Genomic DNA, 14195 nt, shown 5'->3' on the forward strand with positions numbered 1-14195 from the left:
TTTGCGCGATACGAAAGCCGCGTCCCCCCTTAAGCGAGAAGAATGGACTTATTCTGAAAATGCATGTTGCATGTACGCAATCCACTGTTAACGGGCGAGGACTGTAACGTGTTGCCGATAACAGTCCTTCTGTAGCATTCATAAAATGGACGTCAATGATTACCCAACTTCCTTGCATGCAGATTAATCCTGTACAATGAACGACCCCGTTCCCAATAGAAGCCTCATAACAGTGGCCATGAGAGTCTGCACACTACCAAGCAAATAATTATTATAAATAAAAGCCAAACCTTCGTAATGTTTTTTTTTTTTCAATGCACTTTTCATTTACCTGCCGTAACATCAACCGATAATTCAGCCTATGTAGCCACGTTCATCAGCATTAAATCTGCTATCCATTTTTGCGGGATGCAAAGACTTTCATGACTGACCCTAAGTCCGTCCACCTCTCTCCGAGTTAGGTGCACGTGACCGGGAGGAAAGGTCCGCCGGCACGGTTCTTCCGCAGAGTCCAGTGAGTCCTCGTTGGGCACTGTGGGGCTGCTGGCACCGGCCCCATTGGACTTCGGCGACAGTGTGCTCAGGTCCAGAAATGAGCTGCCATCGAAGGAGCGCCCCCCTGTCGAGCCTGGCTGCTGCTGTGCCTGTCCAGAAAGCGAATGTGTACATGTTTCTACCCCCTCTCTCCTGCATGAAAATATCAAGCTTGTAAACCAGTTCATTTTAAAGAAAATGTATACTGCAATAGGACTTCATAGCAAACAAAGCAGCATTGTGTGCTTATTCAATTGCCCCTTAAAACTGGTTAAGTTATCTACTTGCGCTTTTGAGGTAGCACCACCACTTTCCATATGACATGCACTACAGGAGCTACGAAAACGACCCGCTCCTGCCCCACCTAATGGCACAGTGCTGTCCTTTTCTTAGTCACCATAAACTACTGTAGGATATCTCACAATTTCTGGCCTCAAGGGACCCTGACAGCACTTTCAGAGTTGCACAAAACCCCCTCCACTCTCTCTCCAGAAGTTTATGTTCCTCCCACAAACATCAAGGATTGAGCCAGCATCTTTTGGGTCAGCAGCCAGAGGACAGCAACGACTGAGCCACCGCAATGGCACACTTAAAAACGTCTGCTTTGACTTGCCTGCATCTGTTGCGAACTGCCCCTTTTAGCCACGTCGATCGGGTCACCGTCCTCGTTGCAGGTGAGGTGGTTGATGCCGAGGAGGCACTGGACGTAACGCTGCAGCACATACCAGAGCATCTCGCGGTAGAAGGGATACCGGAACTTGATGGGCACCTGCAACGTTGAGCAAGCAGACGCTCTGCTGCTGCTGGACCTTTGTACTTTGACAAAACTTAGGAACAAGCTGAAAAGAGGTTCATAACTCACAACTACCTAGTCTCCTCTGCCAAAACATATTTGCAAGGAAAATTTTTTTTAGCTATATGCCCAATGACCAATGACGCAATGAACTACATGTCCAAGTTCTTCATTAGGCATGACTGTGAGAAGGGTGAGAACATCGCAATTCAGGTCGTTCCACACCCATCTCTATCCCTCCCTGATCCTGTTTCAACCATGTCTGAAATGAGTCACCAGCGACAATTTTACCAGCAAACTAAGTCTTGGATTTGTTTAGTTCCTGGAGATGCGTATGGCAGTGCTGAAAGTGTGACAAAACGCTGTGAAGGGCTACCAAAGCAGGAACTCACCGCTGTTGCAGGTTCCACTGAGGTAACCACACGCACAGTTTGAAGTTGGGCACTGCTTCTACAGTTAAAAGCCCCCCTAGCTGAGCCGAGCCAAAAGCTTTTGTTGTTACACAGAGCAAGTTATAAAGCACCATTCCAGATTTAAACTTTCAAGTGTGGCATGCTAGTTTAGCAGAGAAAATTGATTGGTAACAGATAAACAGCACTAAGGAAGTTATGAGATTCAAGAATAAATGGATGTTGTGGCAAGTGCGCTCAATATGTCAGTGGGCAGTAGGCATGTCATAGACATTACACTAAACTTTAACATGTACCCAAAGCAACTGCTGAGGTCACTTACATGGCTAATTCAGTAACACATTCTGTAACACCCGGACTGGAAAGTTGACTGAAATAACCCGTAACGTCTACACCCAAAAACGTTTTGACAGCTCGCAAAACAAGCCCCACTACTCACATGTGTTGCATCTTCAATCTGGCAGATCTGCAGCTGCTTTTCAATGCCATAGCTGTGTAGAAAGTTTCCGCCAAACACCAATGCATCCATTGGAGTGTACACGGCGTGAATCCAACCTGAAAAACATAAAAAAGAAAGAAAGAAAGCATGCAGAAAACATTACGAAGATAAATTACAAGCAACTCTTCAAAAAGGTTTTTTGCATCATCTGGAAACTGAAACACAGAGTGACTGGTTAGAAAACCTAAGAGAGAGATTACAGGAAAATTAGCTACGCACAGCATGTGTAATGTGTGCGACAGGCAAGTGCATTACTGTCAAACCCACATATATCAAACTTAAAAAAAAATTGATATAAAACTTTGAAAGAATTTATCGTATTTCCGGGGCGCTGGCTGGCTTCACAGCGATATGCAGGGGCATGCGTATGTATGTATGTATGTATGTATGTATATACATACATACATACATACATACATATATATATATATATATATATATATATATATGTATGTATGTATGTATGTGTATACATACATACACATATAAATTATTATTTCGCAGTTTGTAGTCAAAGGTGCAAGTCATTGCAGGGGTGAGTCATATACACAAGAAGATATGGTATTGATGTAAACAGCGCATCTAAAAAAAAAAAAAAGACTACTCTTTCTAAATACATGCACAGCGGGCATGTATCAGCATGGAAGCTAGTCTATGACAGTCTTTTTTCTTCCCTATCCTTGCTTTTTTCTTGCAATAGCAATTACATGGACATGAACATGCGCATTTATGCCGTCAGCATCACAATGATGCTGCGTATAAAGTCCGAATTTACAACATTGCCCTGTGCTATGCACAACACACGTGAAATTATGGCAATGAATATAGAACCCTTCCAAGAGGAATGGCTTACCGCAGAAATGCATTCTGTGTGATCAAACGAATGGCAATTTTTTTCATACACAACACGGAAAGTTGCTTCGCGAACACGTGGATTAATATGGTTAAATGTAGTGCCATCATCTAAACCACTGTACCTATTATACAGGGGCGTAGTCGGGGGGGGGGGGGGGGGGGGGGGGGGGGGGGGGGGGGTTCGACAAATTTTCAATTTTGCTTGTGTATGTGTACACGCACACCTACAAATGCACACACGAACATACAAAAAGTAATTGTTGACCCCCCCCCCTCGCCCCGGAAAAAAATTTCTGGCTATGCCCCTGCTGTTGTTGGTACATCGATTTGCAAACCTCATGCTTTCTTTCACTTGACAACTGCCAGCAATTTTATTTTATTTTTAAATCGCCATAAACTCACCAGTGGGAATGAAAAAAGTGTCACCCTCGTTAAGGGTGACACGGTCACACTTCTCCACGGTTTCACCGAAGAAGACGTCCCCTTGCTTCCCCGAAAGAACCCATTGTTCGTACAGCTGAAAGTTGCGCTTGGTCGGAGGTATTAGCCAGAACACCTGCGAGAGACACAGCGAGGAAAGAAAAAACAATTTTTAAAAAGGATCTCCGAGTACAAGGTTTTTGGTAAAATAGCGTTAATTCACTTTGTTGCATAATTGAAATACAATTCCTTCCTGCGCTGATGCACAGTACTGATAACAATGGAACTTGCAATACCCGTGAAAGCTCTCTATTGTCTTTCTTTCAATTTCATGCTCAAGCTTATTGGTCCGTTTCCTTTGACAATGCACTGCCCAGGCCTGTCAACATGAAATTGTGCGACTTAAAGGGACACTTAAAGAAAAAAAAAAAAAAACGATTGCCCTCCCATTAAATCACTCATTTGGAATTCTAACATCCCCACGCTTTCCACAAAAAGAGTCTTAGTAAGCGAGAAAATGTGCAAAAAGAAAATGTGCGATGCGACCTTAAAATTCACGTACCAGTTGCAGTGATGTCATAGATTTTGACGGCGTCTACTGGGGCCTATGTAGTAGCTAATCGGTAAAAATAAAGTTACATTGTTTACTGCAAGAGCCAGAGACTTAACATACCAAGTTTCAGGAAGTTTCTTTGAGCAAGTGTCTCCAAAATACGAAAAATACACTTTGAAATTCGTGACGTCGTGCACGAAGATTTCAACGTGAAATTTGCAAATGAAACTTTGACCTTGATTTTCTCCTCTATTAACAAACCCATGATGGTGAAATTAAGGGGGGACGTGGCACTTAGGGAATGAAAATCAGCCAAAAAATCTAGTTTTTGCTGGCCATCTCTGCACATTCCTGACGTCATTGTGCCCCTAGTCACAAATTTTCATTGCTGCATACTGTCTCCTTCTATCCAGATCTTACTATAAAAAAGCAAAACCGTGCACCCTGCCCTTTAAATTGAAGACAAAGAGCAAACAATTTTTCATGCTCTTCCTGTAATGGAGGAGCAATATCTTTTGTTCTGTCTGGGTTGTTATTTCTGTCTGGGTTGTTATTATGATTTCTTTTTCGCTGCTAAGATAAATAGATGCGATGTGTCGTAAGGCAAATTTTGTTACAGTACTTTCTTAAGAAAATGTTCTAAATCAAGGTTTTGTTTTGAGTATTAATTGGGGCGTTTTTTAAATTGGGTGCAACAGCCCACAACTCTGCTTGGAAATGTCCTAAAACAATGATTTACACTTTACGACACACTACAAACATTCTCAATGTATTCTGTGGATTGTACATTGGTGTGCAGGTTGTGGTTAATTAGCTAATTAGGCCTTAAACAAAGAAGTAGGTGTTTGTGATATTCTGGAAACTACTTATCATAGGAAAAAAACAATTGCATATTTGAAATCAGCACACATTCTTAAATTCTGAAAGTTCCATCAAAATCGATGAAGAATTTTAAAAAAAGTTTTAAAGTGCCAAGTCTCCCCTTAAGCATATTAGAGTTCTCAGAATACAATTTATCAATATAAACCCATTTGCTGTTTCGCTTTAGTGTCCCTTTAGGACAATGTTGCTCATACTTAGGGCAGAAACTTGCCTTACAACCCACGATTTTATTCATAAAACTGCAACAAGTTCCAAGTCATTAGAAATTCTGCAAACATGCAATACTCTCTACCAGGCCCGTAGCCAGGGGGGGGGGGGGGGCCTCCCCGAAATTTTTATGATATGTGGTGTTTTACTGAAAATAAGTAACGAAAATAGGCATTTTTCTCAAATAGTCAAGGCTTTCCGTAAGTGGGCCCCCCCCCGAAAAAAATTCCTGCTACGGGCTTGCTCTTTACAGTCACAAAAGCGGTTTTCCACATATGTACAAATGGAAATAAAGTCACAGGTTAGGCAGTTGGTGTGTCCTTTTAAGGTTTCTCAGAGAACAGCAACAAATTGCAGCCTTGGTGAAAAAAAAAAAAAAAACTGTAGCATCAGTTTAAATTTACAGGGGGAGGAAAAAAAAAGCAACCTGCACAGTTTTAAGAGCATTCTTCTCAGCTGAAACGTGCCGCGTGTCCCGTGAAAAATTTGGCAGCACCTATCAAAATATTCGAACTTAGCATACCCTGATAGAAGGTGAGCAGAAGGTGTTTGCGAATTTGAAGGCAGATCAAAAACAGCCATACGGCTTGCATTCGTCAAAGCTTAAAAAGTTCAGAGGCAAGAGACCTTTACGAGAGGCAGTGACGAACCAATCTTGAAAGAAAAAAAAAAGAGAAAGAAGCGCAGGAATCTCACAGCTGCAAAGCTCAAAAACAATGAAGTGAAGCGCACATGTGCCGTAGCTCACATAGCCTTTAGAACATGTCAGCCAGCTATTAGCTCGCGCTCCTTTAGACAGCTTGTGAAGCTAAAGAAATGTGTATTGAATAACGAAAAATAAATACATAGACCCCCATGAAACAATGCATCACTGTTAAGGCAGGTAAAGTTGAACTCCGGAAGGAACAGTGATAGCTTTAAGGTCTCCGAATGTGATGGAGATACCCGAAATTTCGAGCACTAAAACTTGCCTGAATTTATCCTTTTTACTGAGCACTAATTCTGCAAGAATTTACATTTTTAAATTCAGAGAAAGGAAGTCAAGCAAATAGATTGGGAAAGGTGAGAAGTACACGACTCTACTGGAAATGGAAAGACACGATGTAGAACAATAGAAGCTAAAGCCTAGCTAGAAAGAATTTAGGCACCCATGACATTTCTAGTGCGAGAACGTCTTGGGTGTCGTATATCGCCGAGGTTGTTGAAACAACTGCTTTGTACTGCAAAAAGCAGTAAATTGGGCAGGCTAGCACAAGTAGGATTGACAAATGTGCAAAGACAGCAGACTTTCTTTAAAAGTGCCACGTGGCAGTTGCATGATGCACAGTCGGCCAATAAGGTGAGCTGTAAAATTTTTTTTGACCAATTAAAGAAGAGTTATGCTGATAGAAATAAAAAGCAGCGAATTGGGACTTTCCAGTCAATGATGAAATGCTAATACTGTACGATCGTGAAAAATGGATGAATTAGCCATGCGATTCCGTGCCAATTCGGCAAGCATTGATGACATGATTGGTTAGCAATCTAGGTGAAGGTGGTGTACTTAATTAGGAAACATTGTCATTGCGAACATTCTATACACGCTGCAGGGACAACTAACAAACTAAACAAAGGCAAAGACTAATTAAACACTACCCTGATTAAAATTGCCTTGTAAAAAATACATTAAAAACTAGAAGTGGCATCTGTATATAAAATAATTTATGGCGCTCTTAACAAAAGAGCACCCCATGCATTAAAGCTGCCTCTTGAATGCAAGCATTGAAAACAGTAGAGAGATTAGTACTGTTCTTGATGCCGCTTCCGAAGTATAAATGTTTATTAAAACTGCTCTTCACAAATAATGTTTAAGTAAATGCCTTTCATTTCGCAAGCTGTTGGCAGCTACGTGCTACAATGGGAGATCAATATGCAGCAACAGTTGTTCAAGTTACACAATAGAGCCGCATTCATCACCAAATGTTGCGCGTTTTGAAAGCAATAAAAGTTTCAAAGAGAGAGAGAGAGAGACTCTTCTTCTTTTAACACAGAGAAAGCAGTTGCAGCAAGTAAAACCGGCAAATGGAAAGATAGCAGCCATTGTAGAAAACAGACCACCAGAAGTTCCACGCTAGAAGAGAGAAATTAAAGAGAACTTAACGCAGAGACAGAATGGAGGACTGAGTTCATGTCCGTACTGTCAACGAGAATGTCACACAATGATGGATTGGCCGGCTATAAGCCAACAATAGCCAGAAATCCTGCCTGGCGCACACGGCGAGGAGGACGCAGCCTGCTTCTAACCTTTCAAAAGCAACAAAAGCCGAAATTGTTCCTTGGTCTGCGTATGCACGACACGGCACAAGAAAAGAAAAATGTAATGAATCAAGTGTTTCAAAGCCAAGTTACACCTAATTTTGATGCTCAGTGTATCCACTGAAGCAATATTGCTCATAGGCCTAAAACAAGTGCTCCATACCATAAAAGTCACATTTTTCCCTGAGCTCGGTATTTCAAATTTTCCTGCTAATCTCAATTTTTGCAACGAGACCGCAACACTACATTTTCTGTATGTAAAACGAGTATCTGTGCTCTTTGTCGTGAAGGCCAACCGCTTGCACGACCTGCTTCTTGCTATAATTGAAGGCCTAAACACAAACACACACACACACAAATTGGTGCCTGATGTGCACTGTAAAGAAAGACTGACCGTGGGATGACAGTGTTGAAGACTAATGTGCCTACCTTCTGGCCCCGAAGAAGATGATACCAGACTGATGTGCCCCCAAAGTCAATGTGGAAGTCTGTGTAGCAGCCCTTTACGCTCATCAGGCAATACCTGTGGAATAACAGTGCGTGAAAAAAATTTTACAGGTTAATATTAATATGCATGCAAACCACCTAACAACAACCAAACTCCTTCCATCAAAAGAAAATATTTATTGTAATATAATGCAGTTCCCACTACAGTCGAATCTCGTTAATACGTACCCACTTTAAGCGTACTAACGGTTAAAACGTAGTTGCGACGAATCCCCGACCGAGTCTCATAGAGCCTCATGCATTCGCTGACCGCTTAAGCCGTAGTGCTTCGTCCTACGCCTCCCGGTTAGTGCGTACCCGGCGTACCGCGATAACGTTTTGTGCCATAAAATTTTACTGCGCCGCTGAACTTCCCGACGCCACAATGTGCCGCCAAAGGTTTTCCGTCTTTTCGAGAAGTGCGTAGATCGGTCGATCACCGATTCCGACTTCCGCGCGATTGCGGCGACGCCTTTGCGGGTAAGCATCGGGAAAGAACGAAGGTGAGGCGGCGGCCACCGACGAACGCACCAGCATGACTTATCGCCGACAACCTTATCACAATAAGTATCTTCAGGTATCTGCTCGGGCACGCGTGCGGTGCAGCACTGCTTTAAGCCTACTGCACGCTTTTAATAGGCGACAACCTGAACGCGCTGGGCCGCCGACCTCTGCCGCCTCGTTGTGCGGGGCCGTGTTCAAGCGCGCGCCGCTTTGTAGAAACGAAAGCAGCTCACTGTTGCGGAGTTGAGCGTTGCTAGTCGTGGGCGACGACAAACCTCTTTGCATAGACGCTATATCCCGCTAAACGCACGCGTACGGTTCAGCAAGCGTAGCGCTGTTGTAACCATACTGCACGCTTTTATTGGGCGACCACCCAAACGCGCTTCCGTCCGCTGCCAGGACCGCTAGAGCGTCGCGGAGTGCGCATCGCTTGCAGGAAGTTCGTCGTCGCCGCGTTAACCGAACAAGCTAATCTGTGCTCATCGCCGCATCTGTGCACGGTCTGGAGCGAAGTGGGTACGAAGAACACTCCCACGACAAACGCGCATGTGCGGTACAGCAAGCCGCCCGGCAGTGACGGCTTGAGCCGAGAAGGCGACACGCTGCACGCAACTAGCCAGGAGACGATCGGCTCCACGCAGCCGTACCGCGTTTCACTGGAACTGCGTCAGTTTTCGTTTAGTAGCAGATCGCGGTACAGGCGCGGAAAGCCGACACTGTCCGTTCTGTCGCTACATCGGTCACTGCGTATACCGGACCCTGTAATAGCTCCGCGGCCGAAATGCTCCTTGGCGTCGCCACTGCGCGCTGTCGGCACTATCGGACGGACGGTCGGGCGAGAGTACCAGAATCTTTTCTCCAGTTTGGCAAAAAGAAACAAAAGGCTTTGCAGTGGGTACTTTAGGCAATATTTGCTGTGGCAATGTATTTATTTCTTTGCTGGCGGCGATGACGTACGCGAGGAGATGCAAATTTTTACTTGGTGGTTAATGCGTACTGCCGTTTAGTGCGTAGTTATGCGGCGTTCCCGGCAGGTACGCATTAACGAGGTTCCACTGTATTAGTAAGTGAAGACTGCATTCCTACCATTGTGGCAAGATCTTCCGGCACACTGGGTTATCATTTCTACTTCAATGCCTGTATATTTAAGACTAGGTTGAAGCATACTGATACAGTCCTTGCATCCATACACAAATCAACACGTGAAGTGCCCAAATAAAATGCACAACAAAATTAACAACTCATTAAATGGATGTGCTACATGTGGTTTCTCTAACGTCTTTTGGAACATCTTTTCCATGCAGACAGCTACAGGCAAGCAAGCAACTACATAATTATAAATACTTTTGTTATTTTCCACATTATACCATAAATTCGTATTTTTCCCCCAACACAACAAGAACGACTAAACCAACAAAGCCACTGTTTGTTGCCACAAGACTGGTGCTTTGCTTCATCAATTCTCACCACCTGAAAGAAGTATGGCAGCAACAACCCATTGCACTTTATTTCAAAGGGCAATTTTCTTTTTTTTAAATTTCAGATACAGCTCAGACCACTTATAACGTAACCGCTTACAGTGCAGTACCGGCTATAATGCGGTTTTTCCTGACTCCCGTTTACTCTCCCATAGAACTCCATGTATACGCATACCGCTTATTGTGCAGACCCCCGAGATGAAAGACCGGTTATAATGCGGCTGCCGGAACATTCTCAGAGATGCGAGGGTGCGAGCGTGCTTCTCAGCGGAGATGCGGCGACGGCATTACAAAGGAGGAGGGGACGCGGAACGAACGAACAAGGAGCGGGGGGAGAAAAAAAAAAGGGATGGCTGTGGGGGACAGCAGCCCGGCGCAGGTGCGTGGTGTGAGGAGGGGGAGCGGTTGCGCGGCCGACGGAGAAGCCTTTGCCCCCGTCGGCCGCTTGACATGCGCGCTTCGTCGTTGCTTCGTCGTAGAGCGCAGATATTGCGCGTGCAACCTCGATTCCCCCGCAAGTAACAATGCTTTGAGACGCGATTGAGCTTTCGCCTTTGCCACCAACAGGCGGACTTACAAGCTTGAAAGACTTTTTCAGGATAGTTGCCGCGGCTGTTCTCCCGATCGCGAACCGAAACTTCGTTTCACGCGTGATGCCCTCGGTTTAGCTCGCAAGTGCGATGTCTTCTACTCCCGATCTCCGTGTTGCCTAGGGCAAGCTTCTCGCTGGTGGCATGCCAAGTTGCAACGCGCACGCTAGGCCTAACGAGCGCTAGCTGCCATGTCGGCGGCCGCGGACTACAGAAGTTGCGGTTTGGTGCCGAGTCAATGAAACATTTTGCAATTGTTGCATTTAGAAGGGGTGACTTACATCTTTTACGAAAACGCGGGCGTGCGTGTGAAACACTCGAGTGGTGGTTTGTGGTCGCCACCGTTTTCGACATCGCGGACGCGCAGTGTGTTACCGCGGCGACTTCCCGTGACGGCGCATTTTTTCCGCGTTCGTAATGTCGGCACCGCAGGTCCGCGGACGCTAACAGTTCAACATTTTCAAATGTAAGCAGATGCAAACTTACGATAGTCAGAATCGCGCGCCTGCCTGTTGGTCATGTTTTGTACACGTGCAACCTTTCAAAAATGTTGTTTTGGTTATAGTGCGGTACCGCTTATAGTGCGGGTATTCGCGACTCCGGCGACTTACGTTATAAGCGGTCTATGCTGTATCTCAAAAACGGATAGGGTGAAAACGACTGCTCTCATTCATGCACTTCGAGTCCACCATCCGTCATGCTGCCAAACAATACCATTACACCAATCACATTTAGCGTTAACGCAGACAATGCACGCAGCTTCTGCTAACGCATGCCTCTCAACTAAACAACTCTGCAAACACAGAGGGCAGTTTTCAAGCAAGTATTGCAGCAGACTTCAGTGGAATGTTACACAGGGAATTCCAAATGGTTTCATCAACGTGAACTCTGCAGTCAATGTAGCTGAGGACAAATTGATTGTAATTGCAAAGTTCTTGTCAGAATGCTGCTGCAACTAGATGTGTATAAATCTAGTTCTTTGCTTGACAATAGCCTCCATTTTGCAGCAGTATTATAAAAAAACTAGTATTCAACTGTTTCGAGGCGAGGCATGTAGACTTCAAAATGCAGCCTTTCATTAAACGCATTTCCATGCCAACTGGCTTAAAAGTAGTGGGAGGCAACGCTAGATTTTCTTGCAACAGTGCAAAGCCTTTTGACCCGATTGAAAACTGATTTTTAACCCGCAGATGCTCTCCCACACTAACCTAAAGCATGAAGAGTGAAACACACACATTCAGAATGTCTTCCGCATGACGTGTTGCAGCCACAGGAAGAATACGCGCATGTAGGGCTAACATATGTGACAAACACTAAACACATCTGGGCAAATGCACCGAAGTCGTGCCTCAGGTTAATTGCGCAGAAGCACACTATCAGAGTGGGATGTAACATGAACATGAAGAAGGCATCTTCAAACAAATAACTCAAAAGCGAGATCTGTGATCATGGCCCAGCTAAGTAGTCACAGTGTGCGCCACAAAAGAAACTAAACCAGCTGCGTATTCATAACCCCAGTGTCATAAAAAGCTGCACTTAATTCCAGTGTTGCAGTATAACAGAAGAAAGAAAACATTCCATCACAAATACATGAAAACAAGGAAAGAAAAAACTATGGGTAATTCAATATTAGAGTTCGCTGATGCAAATGCAGCTTGACAGCAATTTGAAACTGCAGCATTGGACACAATCAGGCTACAAGACTAGAGCCACACAATTTTTTCCTCTTGACAGTTTTATGAAGAACCAATGCGTCAGTAAACAGGCAGCAGCGACAGTGAATATTTAGAAGGCATGAGTCAGCTATGTCAACTGAATCCCAAAATAGACGACGAAGCACTGGAGAGAGGGAGGCAGCGGAAGTGCAAAGAATTCAAAAGTCAACAAGCTTTGTCCAACGCCTGCATACTGCCTGAAGCAAATGTCAGGACGAACAGCTGTGCCTTTTCAAAGCACAGCTGCTGTAGGAAGCCAAAGGCAGGCTGTGTGGAGAGCAAAACTCGTGCACACAGAGTAGCTGTGCTTTGTCTGCACAGAAATGCAAAGTTTGCAAACAAAAGAAAAATTGCTGGTATGTTAAATAACAAGCTTATCAAGATACTCGAGAGAGAGGCCGTAATGCTAAAAGCTCACAGTATTTAAAGTAACAGTAGCACCAGGTTTAGCTGAATGACCTAGCGTTAACGAACAAAAATGAACTTGGATGGCCTGTGTTTCCAGAAACGCCGCACAATTTGTAAGCTTGGCAACGTAACAATGCACTCAACACAGAGGCATTATGCACAAAGGCAGCACAGAGGCATTGTTCTAAAAAAACAAAGAGCTTTGCTATAACAAATGCATGCGTAATGCATTAGGCCAGGGTTTTCTCTTTTTTCTGGTCTCTTTATGACTAAGAACTCCCTGCTGCAAAAGCTACTCTGGATAACCTGCAGGAATAGAAGAAAGAGACTTACTTTTGAACCTTGGGGTACTTCATGTCCTCGATGGCGTTGGTCCCTTCGGTCTGACTCTCTTTCAGGTGTCGCGGCCACACGACGTCGACCCAGTCTACTTGTCGAACCTGCAGAAGAAGAACTTGAGGCTCAAATTCCAACCCCAATTACAAACAAGGAGAGAAAGAAAGAAAAATGTATTGGAGACAACTCAAAGTTACCTTGTGAGCTCTTGTCCATTGATTTTATTGCACTACCAAATTACCTGAAGCTACTCGAAAAAGGCAGTTTCAACTGGCGCTACCAATTTTGATTAACAGGAGAAGTATGGCACCAATCTCGTGCTTTTACTCCAGACTAGTATATTTACAATACAACAGCACTTCTAAGAAATTTGCACTTTCGGGAATGGATGGAAACAACTTTATTGACACTTTCGGGAATCGCTTTACCTAGCAGAGCTGTCCAGCATCACCGCCTTATTTACTTTGAATATTCAATTCATCCGATCATATTTCATCAATGCACCTTGCATTGTGCTACCTGCTCACTGCTACTAATTTTCTGCATCTGTGCCACTTGTATTACGCGATGTTCTGTCAATCATGTCTTGGCATTGCTATTGCCCATTAAGCAAGAGATAAAATTTTCAGCGCATAAACAACATATACCGTATTTACCCGCATAATTTGCGCCCTCGCATAATTTGCGCACCCCTTATATTTAGCCAGCTTTGCTAAAAAAAAAAATATTTACTCGCATATTTTGCGCTCCCCGCCCCGCTCGAGCCAGCTCGCCGGCGCGCGCGCACGGGGCGAACTTTGGACGGCCGCGCCGCCGCGCCCCGCGGCCCTCACCGAGCAGGCGAGCGCAGTCATACACAAGACAGGCTGCGAGTGCGAAGTCCCTCCTTCCGATTACTTCGTTCTATTCTCTGGAAACCGCCGAGACCGTACCAACCGTTAATTTGTTCACCGGTTGTCGGAACTGTTCGAGCGTTCTCCCGCCGTGAGAATGCATGCACGCGACACGGCACGGACTACTTTCTGCATCGGAGGCGTGCGAGGGCCAGTCGCGCCAACATTTTCCCGCGCTGACCCTCCTCCTCTGCGTCCGCGCTGCGACGCAGCCTTCGTTGATTTCGGAAGTTTAGGTTTCGCGATCAGCCAGTTGCGTTTTCACTGTTCTCTTGCGCTGAGCTACAATACCTATTCGGCAAAATTCAAGCTCACTGTTATAGAATTTGCCTAAGGA

At 44.7% G+C, this 14195-nt stretch overlaps 1 protein-coding gene across 3 annotated transcripts in view; it reads right to left on the minus strand.

Moving 5' to 3' along the window:
• LOC119389762 (lysine-specific demethylase 2B) overlaps positions 1-14195 on the minus strand; it is a 58129-nt gene that overhangs the window by 34645 nt on the left and 9289 nt on the right. For all 3 annotated transcript variants that reach the window (XM_037657141.2, XM_037657140.2, XM_037657142.2), the window contains exons 6-11: positions 12963-13069; positions 7878-7971; positions 3494-3647; positions 2177-2292; positions 1148-1303; positions 432-644 (exon numbers count right to left, since the gene is read on the minus strand). In XM_037657141.2, the coding sequence (XP_037513069.1) occupies positions 432-644; positions 1148-1303; positions 2177-2292; positions 3494-3647; positions 7878-7971; positions 12963-13069 (840 nt within the window). The remainder of the gene's footprint in view (positions 1-431; positions 645-1147; positions 1304-2176; positions 2293-3493; positions 3648-7877; positions 7972-12962; positions 13070-14195) is intronic.

Source organism: Rhipicephalus sanguineus, chromosome 4, assembly GCF_013339695.2.
Source record: "Rhipicephalus sanguineus isolate Rsan-2018 chromosome 4, BIME_Rsan_1.4, whole genome shotgun sequence".
Lineage (NCBI taxonomy): Eukaryota > Metazoa > Arthropoda > Arachnida > Ixodida > Ixodidae > Rhipicephalus > Rhipicephalus sanguineus.